Genomic DNA, 13,611 nt, shown 5'->3' with positions numbered 1-13,611 from the left:
TTTCTATGTACAAACAGTATGATTTCTTCATCTAAAATACTGAGAGAATAAATGAGATCATGTTTACTGTTCCTTGCTGCTAGAAGAGGTGTCTTTTAAAAACGCCTAATGTTCACCCACTGTGGGAAACAGAATGCCAGAGATCTCGGAGTCTGAGCACCCACCACAATTGAGTTCCATAGCTGAGTTCCATAGTCCAGGGTCTTATCCTGAGTATGGACCGGGTCTCCCTGCGTGAAGGCTGCTTCCTGTTCTTTCTTGTTTAGGAGACAGATTATCTTCCTGGTGTGTCAATATATATTTCTAAACCACCAAAAGATGAACCCAAACCTTGTCAACTCTGGCATCCCCCCAAAATCCACATGCTCCGTGTGCGATTGTATATCCACCAGGTAAAGGGGGCTCAGCGAGCGGCAGGAGGGTCTGGGGCTTCTGAGGCCGGAGTCTGCTTCCCCAACCCTGCAGGGTGAGAGGCACCCTCTGGGTGACACTCCCTCGGCTGTAACTGAGCAGCGTTGCTCAACGCAGGATGGAGGGGCTACTTGCAAGTGTGGACGTCAGTCATGCTTTCACACCTCCTGCAGCGAACGTAGCAGCACCAGATAAACTTGCACTCGCACCTCTCCACGTGCCTGACCACGTGGGTGTTGTAGCCTCGGCCACAGCAAAGGAGGTTGCAGCCGTCCGCGCCCTCTGACGTGCGGTTGCATTCTCTGCCTTGAGTCCCCGGGATCCCTAGTTTCTTATCCTCGACACAGTAATTGGGAGACTTGTTAACGTAGAGCAGATCATCCTTGCGAATCGGTATTTTCCTCTGATCTTTGTCTCTCCTGCGCATTTTCCTCTTTATTTTGTCTGAAATTTGGACACTGTTTTCATATTTATCCTTCAACAAGTGGCCAATCTTCTCGAAAGAAGACATGGTTTTCCAGCACGTTTTCACAGCGCACGAGCCGGAAACTCCGTGACAGCGGCAATCTACTGACATCAACTTGGCGACAGCCTGAAACCAACGTAATGGTATTAAATGTCATTCATGAAGGGTTTTACCCAACAAATGAAGCACGACTGACCTCATCACTTCACTTTCTGGGTCTGTTCAGTCCTGCATAAAAATGACAGCTTTGAGCGTAAAGGCTCTTCACAGTTGCTTTAGGGTTCAAGTGTTTTGTTCTTCTCTTGACCCTGCAGAGCAAACGTTTCCAAGTCTAACTGAAGGTGGTGGACCAGACTAATATTGATATCGGGGGTTATCTGAGGCGACAGAGGGAAACTACTTTTATTTCTATTTCTTTGCTTAGTTTTGGGTGTGAGGATGTTCACGCCGTATCTCCGTGTTCCTGACACCAATCACCTTGCTACTCAGAGTATGTGCTTCATGGACCAGCAGCACCGACATCACTCGTGAGAATGCAGACTCTCAGGCCCCACTCCAGATCCACAGCATTGGAATTTGCATCTTAGTAAAACTTAGTAAGACTAGAACACTGGTTATTTGTAAAGTTCTCCAGATGTTTCTATGCACTTGTGCGCCCAGGACACCTGCCCTTTCAGTGCTTCTCAAATCTTAATGTGCATACTAGTCACCTGAGATTCTGATTTAATTGGCTGAGGTGGGGTCCAGGCCGTGGCACTTCTACAAAGCTGCTCAGATGACTCTAATGGGCATCCAAGCATGAGATCTATGGAATGGAGAGCTCTCACGTTTGATCACTTAGGTTCACGTGGGCATGGGGGGGACCATGTTATCCTTTGGTCACAGACCACATGAGAAACCCTGACTAATCAACTTAACTTGGTCAAAAGGAAAAGGGGCTGGAGTGTGTGGCTGCTCCCAGCACATTCTTCCCCCCTGCTGGAAAATTAATCCGAAACATATGTCCTATTCTTTTTTTTTTTAATTTTTATTTATTTATTGAGAGAATGGTAGAGAGAGAGCATGAGATGGAGGAAGGTCAGAGGGAGAAGCAGACTCCCCGCCGAGCAGGGAGCCCGATGCGGGACTTGATCCCGGGACCCCAGGATCATGACCTGAGCCGAAGGCAGTCGCTTAACCAACTGAGCCACCCAGGCGCCCTGTCCTATTCTTGATGGATCAGTAGCGCCATCCTAACGTAGAAAAGGGATAATATATGTATGTAATTTTCAATTCAAAGTGCTGAGTTTGGTTTATTCAGACTGAGGAATTAAATGAAATTACATATATCTGTAAGAGCCCTCTGCCTGGCATATATTAGAGTCTAAATAAATGCCCCCTTCCCTGAAGAAGAGGGTACAGGAAGAGTTGAGAGAAAATTTTAAAAAGGGGCTAATAGTGCAAAGGCAATATAGAGATTTCAAGAATCTCAGGGTTCTGATCTCTTACACACCAGGCTAGTCAGCACAGCTTCCTTCAATCCCCAGAGGATGGCAGAGCAGATTAATAAATCGCCAGGACTAACTCTAGCGTTGACGTTCTGTCAACATGCTGGGTAAAATGACAAACTGATCTGTCCATTCAGTAACTTGGAAATTATGTGTGTAATCTCACCAAAGGAAGGAAGAACCTCACAGCTTAAATTCCACTTACGCTTCTTATCAAAACTATAAAATGACAGGGGTTTATGCTTTGCTATTTTATACTAAACCTGACACTGACATGTTTGTGGAATGTTATGTTTCCTAACAAATTAAAGTTTCTGAACTATCGATTGAGACAGAATATTTTGGACAATTTATAGTATTTGCAACCTTGAGTGAGAGCATATGGTATTGATTTGTGCCAATATTTGATACTTCTTATTAGTGTTTAAAATAATAAACAGAATAATATTTAAAGCCTGTCCTTTATAGAATAGAGCACATATACTCTGTGAATTCACAAAACCGAGAAGCAAGCAGCTATGTCTATTTCTTATTAACTCAGGGCAAAAGACACCTCTCAATGATATGAAAGCAATTTATAAAGTATGGCACACACAAAAAAATCAAGTATGGCACAAAAGCTTATTTAAGCTCAAATTTATGGCATTTGATATTCACAAAGACTTCAATTCTTCCAAATGTCTCCGGGCAAATGAATGTTCAAATAAATGCATTCTGCCTACTTTTGTTCAGATTTTAAAGGCTCGAAGGATATGAGAAAAAGAGAGCTCAGTTAATCCTAGGTAATAACAAAACAAATTGTCCAAAGAAAGCCTAAAGTCGAAGAATGTCTGTTTATGTATTTAAACCTGATCAACATTCCTCACAGTCATCACTTAATGATTTAAAGCTCCCTTTCGCTAAGGATCTTACTGAGCGGCCAACTTTTCTTTCATTAACCAGTTCAGACATCACGTACAGTGTTGCCAATTTGCAAAGCATGGAAGACAGAGTAGATGCTCACCAAATACTTACAGAATAGTTAGTCCAGCTCACTGGAATAAGTTTTAACTCATTCTCTGTTGGTATTATGAATCGGAAGGAAGAACTGAAAACCGCCTTTAGCAAAAGAATCACTGCCAGGAGAGTCAATGATATGGGGAGACCTTGATCCTGCTGGGTTCTCCTCCCATTCCTCAGGCCACAGCAGTGTTAGTCCACAGAGTGACACATTACTTCACAGGTTTGAAGGATAAAAAGGGAGACTGATTTTCAAATCTAATGATACCACCTGCTGAATGTGTATCGGAATTTGGGGAAAATTTTCCTGCCATAGGAAAACTAGAATCTTTTAAATACCTGGAGTTGATTATAACTTTTCAGGGATGATATTTTAAAGTTTTATTCTATTACCTTTCAATTCCATTATCTTTTTGTCCTTAACAATAAGTATAAAAATAGCATTTTTATCATCTATATATTTTATATTTTATCATAGATATTTTATATATATTTTTACCACATATATTTTCATATATATAGTCTAGGATAGAAAGACAAATACACTTCAAGGAAAGGAATTCCAATAACTTGACATGCAATTTAAATGATTATAGCCCCAAAAAACTCTAAGGAAGAAACTTGGACAAATAGGGATTAAAATAAAGCAATGTAATTACCACTAGGAGAATCTGATGAAATGCAGAGTTCAAGGGCAGATCACACACACACACACACACACACACACACCATGGTTTAACTGCAGAACTTAGTGTTTCTCAGAGCACCTTTTCATAAATTATTTTACTTGATTTAGTTTATGGGAAGAAATGCCTTGCACACAGTAGGTCGTTAATGAACACGTACTTACATATTATTCTAATTTTACCAACAAATAAACAGCATGGTTAAGACACTTGCCTTGTTTCAGGAATGGCAACATATGACATAAAGTCTTTATATCCAGCAGGGGAATTTTAGTAGACCAGAGAAAAATGAGAGTGGAAAATGGAGTATATTTAAGGAAATTGCACGAACCCTCCACAAAAAAGTATATTCTGGAGCTTTTTAGCTAGGATTCTTAATTAATGTCAAACAGCCGTTCTGAGCTGCCAAGATAGCAGTCTTTTCCTGCTAAGAGGAAAAGTAAAAGGATAGCATCCGTCTGAGTAGCATGTGGTTATGAGAAAATTCTTTTCTCTACTCTAGTTGAGTTGTTAGGGTTTATAACGATATTAACAGAGGAATGTTTTGTGAACTATTGCAAACAGATGTGCACATTTTGGTGGAATATTTTTAAACTATGGAAGAGCAATTAAGAGGGTAGCATTTAATTTACTGGGCTCTTTGTGTTAAGTTTTGGTTTGATAAACTTTAATGAACTGAAATAGGAAAGATGTATCATTAATACTTAATGTAAAAATAGAAACTGCTTGAAAAGTGGGCTGTGGAGTGACTGGTCCCACTATTTTGACTCCGAGGTAACCCCAGCGGGAAATGATTGTTTCCCAGTATATTGCTTTATCCAAACTTTACAGAAATGACCCCAAAACTGTTGTGGAACATTTTGTTACAAGCATTTCATTTTGTCAACTATCAGATGATCTGGTTAAGTTTTTAGGAAAACTGTGACATAAGGTTGGATGGTTATATGTAGAATTCCTATTCCTCTGGCCCATTTTGTCTCTTTCAGTCCAAAAATATATTTGAACCTGCTAAAAGGCAAAACACTTATGTGTTGTTCAAGTACTTATAAATATTCTTGAAACAGGTCAATGAACATTTGGGGTTGGGCCCCTCCCACTTTTTTGAGTTACTCATCATAAAACAAATTATGGGGTAGGGAAACTTAAAAGTTTATGAGGTGGACATGGGAAGAATGGAAATATTTTAAGCACACCAAAAGAAATACCCATAAATATTCCAAGTCACATTATTCCCAGAAGTTCTGCCCCTGGAAGACATCACATCATTCTGTTAGCCAATCACCGTTCAGCAACATTATTCTTGGAGTCATAACTTTAGGAATGGTGTCAGAAACCAAGTGGGAATCAGAGTACTTAAGGTCAGCGGTTAGAAAATCATCTATCCTGCTCACAGCACTACTAAGCGCCAGTACCCACATTTCTCTGAACGCTTTCCTACATTTTGAGTTTGGGATTTTGAGACCAGGAAAATCAACTCAATTGAATGCAGACCTTGAACTTTACCCAGAAGAATATGCCTCTAGATTAAAATCCTAATTGCCAATCTTAAAAATGAAGTTGGTTGTTCTTCCATGTTGGATAACAGCCTGCAGACTTGGTTGGTTTTTGTTCTTGCTGCGGTGCTGGTGGTGGTGGGTTTTTTTTTCTTTTTTTTTTTTGGCCACCAGTGGAAAGAAAAATACAAAAATGTTTGAGTTGTAATACTTCCTGAAAAAAGACCAACAAAAACACCAGTCCAGGTAATATTCTGTAATATTTTAAGATTCCATCTAGACCAATGAGGAACAAAAAGATTCCATAGAGAGAACTCTGAAATTTACACAAACTGTATATATATGTATAGGCCGAATTGTTTGCTGCATAATTAGAATAATGGCAGAAATCCTGGTAATGTGAGAAGATTGTTTTTTTGCCAACAAGCACAGTGGATTAAAATTGATGCTAAACAGTTGTATGTTCTTAATAAACTCAGAATATAAATAATAGTTTAAGATCAAATAGTTACAGAGGCAAATATTGCTACCTAATTTGAAACAACACTCAAGACAGAGTAAAACTAACTAGCTGCCTAATGATACTAATAAAAATACAGTTAGAATTCTTCTGAGCTTCTCACAAGTTTGGGGATAACCTTTATTCAAGGAAACTAATTATGACATGAATTTCCAAGTTCTGTTTTCCAGTTCAATATTCATCTACTTTTTTTGTTTTTTTTTAAATATATTAATTTGACTTACTTTAGTGTTTTTCTTTTTAACTCCAGAGTTTTAAAGAACATATATTAAAAAATGTAAACATCTATTTAACCCTCTTTTATATGTTAGAAATAATTTTAAAAATTCTTTATTGGATAATATTTAAACTGAAGCAGAACCCCATTCATTGAATTTTTTACAAGCAAAATTTTAAGGAGAAGAGACACGTGCATAACTATGCTGTTAAACAAAAGTTACTTTAGTGTCATCAATTAAATTTTAAAATTTCTAAACAAAAATATGAAAAGCCTGCCTTGCTATTTACTGCCTTTCCTACTTTCTATTTTGCTATTTTAAATCAATATTCAAATTGAATTGAAAGTTCAAATAGGAATTTGAAGTGTTATGGTGATAACAACATTTACTGAGTTTTCTGTTTTTGTATTATAAACCAGTGTGGTTAAGCAGAGAAAGCTGGCTGACACTTGCACCTATTCTAAGTGGGTTCCATTTATTCACTTTCCAAAAATGTAAAACAAACTCAACAATATTTTAAATATTCCTGACAGATACTGCAACTTGTTTTAATTTATTTCAGGAGATTGTGGCAGATTGCAATGACTACTTTGGGACTCTTACAGGTTATTGGATATTTACAATAATATAGGACATGTGCTGATATTCCTGTCCTGAAAAGATTATTACAACATAGAAAATGTATATTCATAAAAAAGTTTTGACTGTTTTAGGAAAATCACTATGAATCGCCAAGTAATTCAGCTATGCTGTAGAGCTCAAACTTTACTGTGTCACTAGTCATTAAAATAAATATTAAAAGGTAAATTAAGCTACAGATTTATTCCATTTTAAGAAAACTTAGTATGAAAAACCAGAATTCATAAAAGAGGTTAATTAGATGGTGGTTCTTCAAATTTGTCTACCCCCAGTCTTTAATATATATATTTAAATATCCATACATTTAATATAGCTAGAGCTTCTTTACAATTATCTGCATTTATCATTTTTACAATGTATCTATCATTTTGTAATAAAATAACTAATTATCTTTAAAAAAACCTTTGCTTTACCAAAATGTTAGTTAAGAGTTATGTATTCAAGAATGTTTGCCAGAGACTGTAAGGACATATCGATAACATGTTTAGGAGCCATTGCCCACTAAAAAGAGATTTAAAAAAAATCAAAATTCAAATTTGAGATGGACTTGGATTCAGTCCCATTAGAAAGGCAGATACTATAGATCTTATTCTGGCTCTATCACTAACCAGTTCAAGGGATGGAACAAAATGAACCAAAAGGCATGTGTACATCTGTTATTTCATAATTAGTGTTCTGGGTGTACAAAGTACATTCTATAATAAGATTTAACGCATATCAGATGGAGAACTGAAGCGAAATCAACGTAGAAGATATTCATATATAATAAACCCATATATAATACATATGTATGACATATACATTTCTTAGACTGCAAGTGTATGTTTTTTTAAATCATTTGGACAGATTCATTCAGAAGTGTAATCCCAGTGTTTTTTACTTAAAGGCACTAGATTTCATCCCATTTTCTAATACATACATACCTGCCTTCCAGCTTCGTTGTTGTGTAGATTCATTGCTAACAGTACTTTGCTTTCTTTTCCTGTGCTGTTTCTGACGGGGAAATCTAGGAACTTCCTGCTGAACCACATGCCATACTGGACATCATCCGAGCAGCCCCCCCAGTGCCAGCCTTCGCTGGCGGAGCCGCCGCTCTGCAAACTGGTGTCGCAGGAGCACTCGGTCATGTTGCCTGCACTGCAGGACCTGGTCACAGAATGCACCAGGCCTGCAGCCATCACAGCATAAATAAACGCTGTTTCCTTGGTGCCTAGAACAAAACACACATTGCTGAATGGAAGAGTCTGTTTATGTTCATAACAAAGCTTCCTGCTCATCCTCTTCACAGGGAAGCGATTTTTCAACAGCTTTCAATGGATGCTTGAATGAGTACATATTCAGGAAGGACAGTTTCACATTGTTTTAGTCTTTCACAAAAGCAACATTAATTTTCAGTATCTCACTTGGGGGGATTTTTATATATTGTGTATCAAGTCAGCTGTTTGTTTTTAAAATTTGACATATATGCCAGCACCTAGCTCAGTGCTTAATAGACAAGTTCAATAAATATGTGCTGAATTTAAAATCCTTTGCATGGATGCAGCAAATGGTAATACAATGTCCCAAAGAGTCCAGATTACCTTTCTTTTTAAATTTCAAATGTGTTCTCGTGAAACACACGCTGAAATATTTGGTGTGATTCTTGTTTGTATAAATAATACATGTTGGAATGCAAATCAGAATTAAGCAAAGGCCAAAGCAATCAGGAGATGTTACAGTTTACTTTCATATCAAAGACTGGTCTTCTTTTTAAAGGATATTATAAATAACAATCACAAGTATTAATATGAAACAGTTCAATATTTTATATAGTACTAGCTAATCCTCTTACAGGCTGAAAGAGAATGAAAAATTGAAATGTCACCAGAAAAAGAAAAAGAATTGTTATAGAAAACTATTGAATATCTATTTAGCACACCTGCAATAAAGTTTGAGCTAAACTCTTCGCAAATTAAAGTCCCATTAAAACGTCAGTAAAATGGACTAGAAGAGACTCAGCAGGTGACCTTTTTTCTTTTGAGATGTTAAGATTGGAGTACAGCTGCATGCCCATTGTCCCATAAACCTTTTCAACAGCGGATGTCTCTGCGTTTCAGCAAATGAAACTTTTCTTCTTCTTTTTCTCCTCCCCCCCCCCCCGCCTTTTTCTTCTCCTTCTCCCCCTCCTCCTTCTTCTCTCCTTTCCTTCTTCTTCCTCCTTCTGTTTTTCCTTCTTCACTTCTTTTTTCTTCCGCGGGGGTCAGGGCTCCCTCGGAAGGGCGTGCCGCCCAAAACTCAGCGGGGCAAACGCAATGCCTTGGCGGCGGTGTGTGGAGGGACCCGGCGGAGAAGGGTCAAAGGAGGAGGGAGAACGGAAACGAAGGTGAAAAACAACAACGAATCTTTCGGCGCCCAGGTTCCAAAGTTCTCCGAAACTGCTGATATTCCTAGAACAATCCTGGGTCCCCTGTGCCTTTCTCCCCACCGAGTCAACTAGGCACGTGGAAGTGGAACTTTGTTTTACTGCAGCTTCCCGCGCCGCGGGTGTGCTCCGAGGAGGGAAAGAAGGAAAAGAGAACGGAGGGGAGAGCCAAAGCAGTCGTGCTCGGGTTTGCCGCACGTTGAGTTGTCCAGGACACTCCCTTTAAAAATCATCATTATTCTGTCTAGCCCGCGCTCCGAGGTGCCAACAAACGTGGGGCTTCGCTGCAATTAGCCCCTTGTCCAGGGCTCGGTGCGCAGCAGAGCTGCTTAAATCAAAGCAGATGCGGCCGCAGCATTCCCTGCTGCCGACATCATGTTTCTCCAGCTGGTCACCCACGTAGGGGGGCGCTACGGGGTCCGAGGGGTCGGCGGGGTGGAGTGTCAGAGTTTTTCTGCAGCTCCCGCTGGGCGCCGCGGGAAGAAGGAAGAGCTACAGCTCCTAGCGCCCCGCTCGGGACCTGGGGAGTCACCCCCCTCCGGGACCGCACCTGCACCCGGGTCTGGCTTCTGTCACCCCCAATTCTCGTCCACTAAAGGACCTCTTTTGGGATTTAGAGAGCGACGGACCACGCAAGCGCTACTTTATTTACTGTACTTGCAGGAGTTGTCGCCCTCCATCCCGCGCCATCCCGGAGGGTCCCGGGACTTACCGCTGCTCAGCTCGTAACCAAAAAGGGGGCTGGTGCCCGGCGGGGCGGCGGTGACCAGGCAGTTCCACCTCTCGTGCCTGAACTGGCTCCTGCACTCCTGAATGCCCAGCCGCGCGCCCTCTCCGATGCTCGGCAGCAGGTACGGTTTCCTCTTGCACAGCTCCTTCTGGCGGCTGTTCAGCGGCAAGTTGGCGCAGCCCAGCTTCTCCGGAACCCCAAAGGAGGCGATGCCCAACCACCTGTAAGACACCGCCGCCCCTAGCGTGAGCCGCTCCCCAGCTCTCCTCTCCAATCCCAGAGGTTTTGCCGAAAATTGGGTCATCCGCCCTAGGATCCCCTATCCTGCTCCCCGGCTTCAGCTGAATGTTCCCTGAGGCTGGGCACCCCTTTTGCCCCAACCCCCGTGCACCCCTGCTGCCCGCATACTCACATCCAATTTCCCTGGGCTCCGCAGGGGAACAGCGCGAGCAGGGCTGCCCACAGCGCGCACAGGCGCGACAGTCCCAGAAGCGCCGCTCTGTCCATCGCCCCCGCATGGAGTCCTCCAGCCCCAGCCACTCCTCTTCTGCCCTCCCTGCCCAAGGGCCCGCCAAGCCAGAGGTCAGTTCCCCAGCACCAAGTTGTCCCTCGCCCTCTTTCTCCCTGCAGACAACATAAAAAGAAGGCCAGCGGTGGTGGGGGCTCTCGGCAGCCTTCCCCTGGCTTGCAGGGAGCAGGGAGAGGAGGTGGAGAAAGTAGCCTGGGGCCCTCCTCCTGCGGCGAGCCGGAGGTGTGCAGGAGGTGCGGGAGCGTCCCTCGCAGGAATAGGTGAGAAACTTCTGTTGATGTAGCTCTGCCTCCATCGCCCCCGGCCTCTCCTCCCATCTCCTCCCCCTGGCCGCGCCTGGAGCCTGATTGGCCCAGCCTCAGCCCCGCATCTCATCATCCCCGGACCTCAGGCTCCCATTGGCTGCGAGCGGGCTCCGCGGGGGGCGCTCGGGCCCGCTGCTCCCGGACGGCGCGTCCGGACCCGGGTGTGTTCTTGACCTTTCCTCCTGTCACCGTCTTCCGCGAGCCGGCCTCTGCGGGAGGGGTATTGATTCAACCCGAAGACTGCTGGGGCCGCTTCTGTCTTAGCAACCCTGGGGGAAGGCGTGGGTCGAATGGGAGACGTTTGAGTTCCACCCACCCCCCTCGCATTTGGATTAATTACCCTCTGGGTGGAGTGGCTGGAAAATCTCACTGCCCCTGTTCCTTTCCTCTCCTTCACCTCACCGGAGAGGAATCGTTTTGAGTCAGAGTTGGTACCAAACAAGTTGACCTTTCAACACTCTGCTTGAGGTCCCAATGTGTCAGGAGACTTGAGACGGGTGAAATGCTGTCAGGCTTGAGGTTGTCATCGTTTAAATAGACAGCTATTTATAGCGAAAGAGAAGGTTCTGGCCTAGTATCTAATCTACCATATTTAAATTGTGTTACGTGATTTCGTTTTCCCGGTTTGTCTTATTTTCTGCAGTCTTTGAGAGCATTGCCAGAAGGTGGAGGGCAGAGAGAGAGTGCGTGAGAGAGCTTCCGGAGCGCTTTTGAAGAGGTGAGGCTTGTGTCCTCCAGTCCATATTGGTGGCTCACGTGCAGACCTTGGACAGGGCTACTCACTGAAGACACGTTAAAAAAACTTACTTATTAACTGCCTAAGTGTGCCCTGTACTAGGGGGAACTTTATACAGACAATATCCCTTCTCTCAAGTTCACAAGTCAACCAGAGAGACAAGTCTAAAAGAAAAGAATTTGAGATTTCAGTGAAGGAGAGTATAGAATCCAGTGAGGTACTCTCTGGAGCCAAAGTTCAGAAGCCAGAGACTACACGGTGGCTGGCAGTTTAGGAAGGTGAGGCCCCCGGTGTTTTTCAGGATAGAAGACGGTGAAGGCGAGCCCGGTGTGCTGAGCTGTGGTATCAGAAAGCCCTGCTTCACCTTGTCGGTGACAAGACACATTTCTGAGAGGCATCACCTGCTCCCTAGAGGACTTCCGGAATGGTAGTAAATTCTCAGGGTAGACATACCAGCTTCGTGGGTGCCAGAATCCAGACTTAGTCAAATAAAAGATTGGCTCTGCTTGCTTTATCCTCAAACAAAGGATTTTATTTGCTCCATATCTCCTATATGAGCCCAGAGCACTGGGAACTCAACTGAAGTTCGCATCCCGTCCCATTCATTCTTTTAGCCAACAAATATTTGTTGAGTGAACACTGTGTACCAGGTCCTAAAGCCACATTGTAATTTTTAGAGAGTCAAGTTGATGATAGGGTGTAGTTACTGATCCAGAAATATTTTGGCTAATGGCTAGTGGGCTCTCTCAAAATCAGAGCCTTCATCCAAGCTCACTTATTCTGTGAGCCTCTCCAGGGGCGATCGCGGAGCAAGTCTCTGCTGTATCCCCGCCATTGGGCCCAGTGCATGAAATCTTGGTTTTGAACACAATTTATTGAGTGGATTAACATGATGAGGAATGCCCTGGACACATACCTAAATGGGCTAAATGATGAAACAGGAGAAGTGACTTCCTTTTCAGGGGGATGGGGGAGGGAAGAACATTAATACTTAGGGATTATTGTGTCCATACCTCTAAAGCAAAGGATACTTATTTCTAGGAGTTGATAGAGTTGAAGAAATACACTTTTCATTCAATGAACAGACATTTGAGTGCCTTTTTTTTTTCTGCTAGGCATTGTGAACCCTCAGGCACTGAGAGCCTCTCAAGTGCCTCCAGCATTCCATCTCTTTCTCTCTCTCTCCACACAGAATTTCAACTCCACCCCCCACACTGGTACTCATTTTATAGATTAAAAAAATGAATTTATAGAGGTTAAACACTTGCTCAAGGTCACTCAGCTAGTAAGTAGTAGAGTCGAAATTCACTCTTATTTTAGAGGCCTTGTTCTTTCCACCACAACATACTGCTGCATAACCTGATTCACAACCTTTTTTTTTTTTTTCCTGATTAAACCCCACATCACTGGGCCTCAGGATCTAAATGTAAATTTCTCTTTTGTGTCCCATGGTTCTTTACATCACGGTTCACAGATATCTCCATCGAAAGAGTTGTTCTGTTCTCTGAAGATAAACAAACCCCACAGTAGGTCTCCATGAAGTGGGTCTCACTGAGGCAGATGTCGGTCTCCATGGACTTCCTGCCCTTTTTCCCTTCTTCCCTATCTGGTTTCCGTGGGCTGGGAGGAGCCCTGTGGGCGGCAATGGGTGAGTTGGGTGGTTGAGGTGCCCGCCGGTCAACCAGTTATAATCTTAGGCAATTAATGTCACCATTGAGCTTCAGTTTTCTCACCTTTAAGATGACAATAAATTCTTTTTGAGATCTCACTCTCCTACTGCAGTTCCAGTAGGGCCGGAGGGAGGGAGGCAGTGTGTGTGTGTGTGTGTGTGTGTGTGTGTGTGTGTGTGTGGTAATGGGGAGAAGTGGCTGCATTTGCTAGTGGATTTACCCTCCCACGAGGAAAAAACCTCAGTCATCGACAAGGGCATGTCTACCTGAGTGACGGCCCAGTTTCCAGGGTGTCACAGGCTAGAGTTTTTTGGCCCCCAT

General features: G+C 42.9%; 1 protein-coding gene across 1 annotated transcript; it reads right to left on the bottom strand.

Annotated features, from left to right (window-relative positions):
* Nucleotides 1-538: 538 nt before the first annotated feature.
* On the bottom strand, nucleotides 539-10,687 carry WNT16 (Wnt family member 16). The gene is made up of 4 exons (XM_028104839.2): nucleotides 10,463-10,687; nucleotides 10,033-10,271; nucleotides 7,843-8,129; nucleotides 539-1,003 (listed from the first exon to the last, which is right to left on the bottom strand). The coding sequence occupies exons 1-4, from the start codon at nucleotides 10,555-10,557 to the stop codon at nucleotides 539-541; spliced, it is 1,086 nt and encodes a 361-aa protein (XP_027960640.1). The 5' UTR covers nucleotides 10,558-10,687.
* Between the last annotated feature and the right edge of the window lie 2,924 nt (nucleotides 10,688-13,611).

Source organism: Eumetopias jubatus, unplaced genomic scaffold (genome assembly GCF_037043125.1).
Source record: "Eumetopias jubatus isolate StellerSeaLion01/CBP00866 unplaced genomic scaffold, mEumJub1_p1.0 scaffold_14, whole genome shotgun sequence".
Classification (NCBI taxonomy): domain Eukaryota; kingdom Metazoa; phylum Chordata; class Mammalia; order Carnivora; family Otariidae; genus Eumetopias; species Eumetopias jubatus.
This window is presented reverse-complemented; position numbering and strand designations above follow the sequence as displayed.

What these genes read in the sequence shown, in the direction of transcription:
- WNT16 (XM_028104839.2), bottom strand. Translation starts at nt 10,557, where the DNA reads ATGGACAGAGCGGCGCTTCTGGGACTGTCGCGCCTGTGCGCGCTGTGG. An exon ending in GGAGCCCAGGGAAATTGGAT is followed by an intron (nt 10,272 to 10,462) that starts GTGAGTATGCGG and finishes GGTGTCTTACAG; the next exon opens with GTGGTTGGGCATCGCCTCCT. An exon ending in ACAACGAAGCTGGAAGGCAG is followed by an intron (nt 1,004 to 7,842) that starts GTATGTATGTAT and finishes CGTTGGTTTCAG; the next exon opens with GCTGTCGCCAAGTTGATGTC.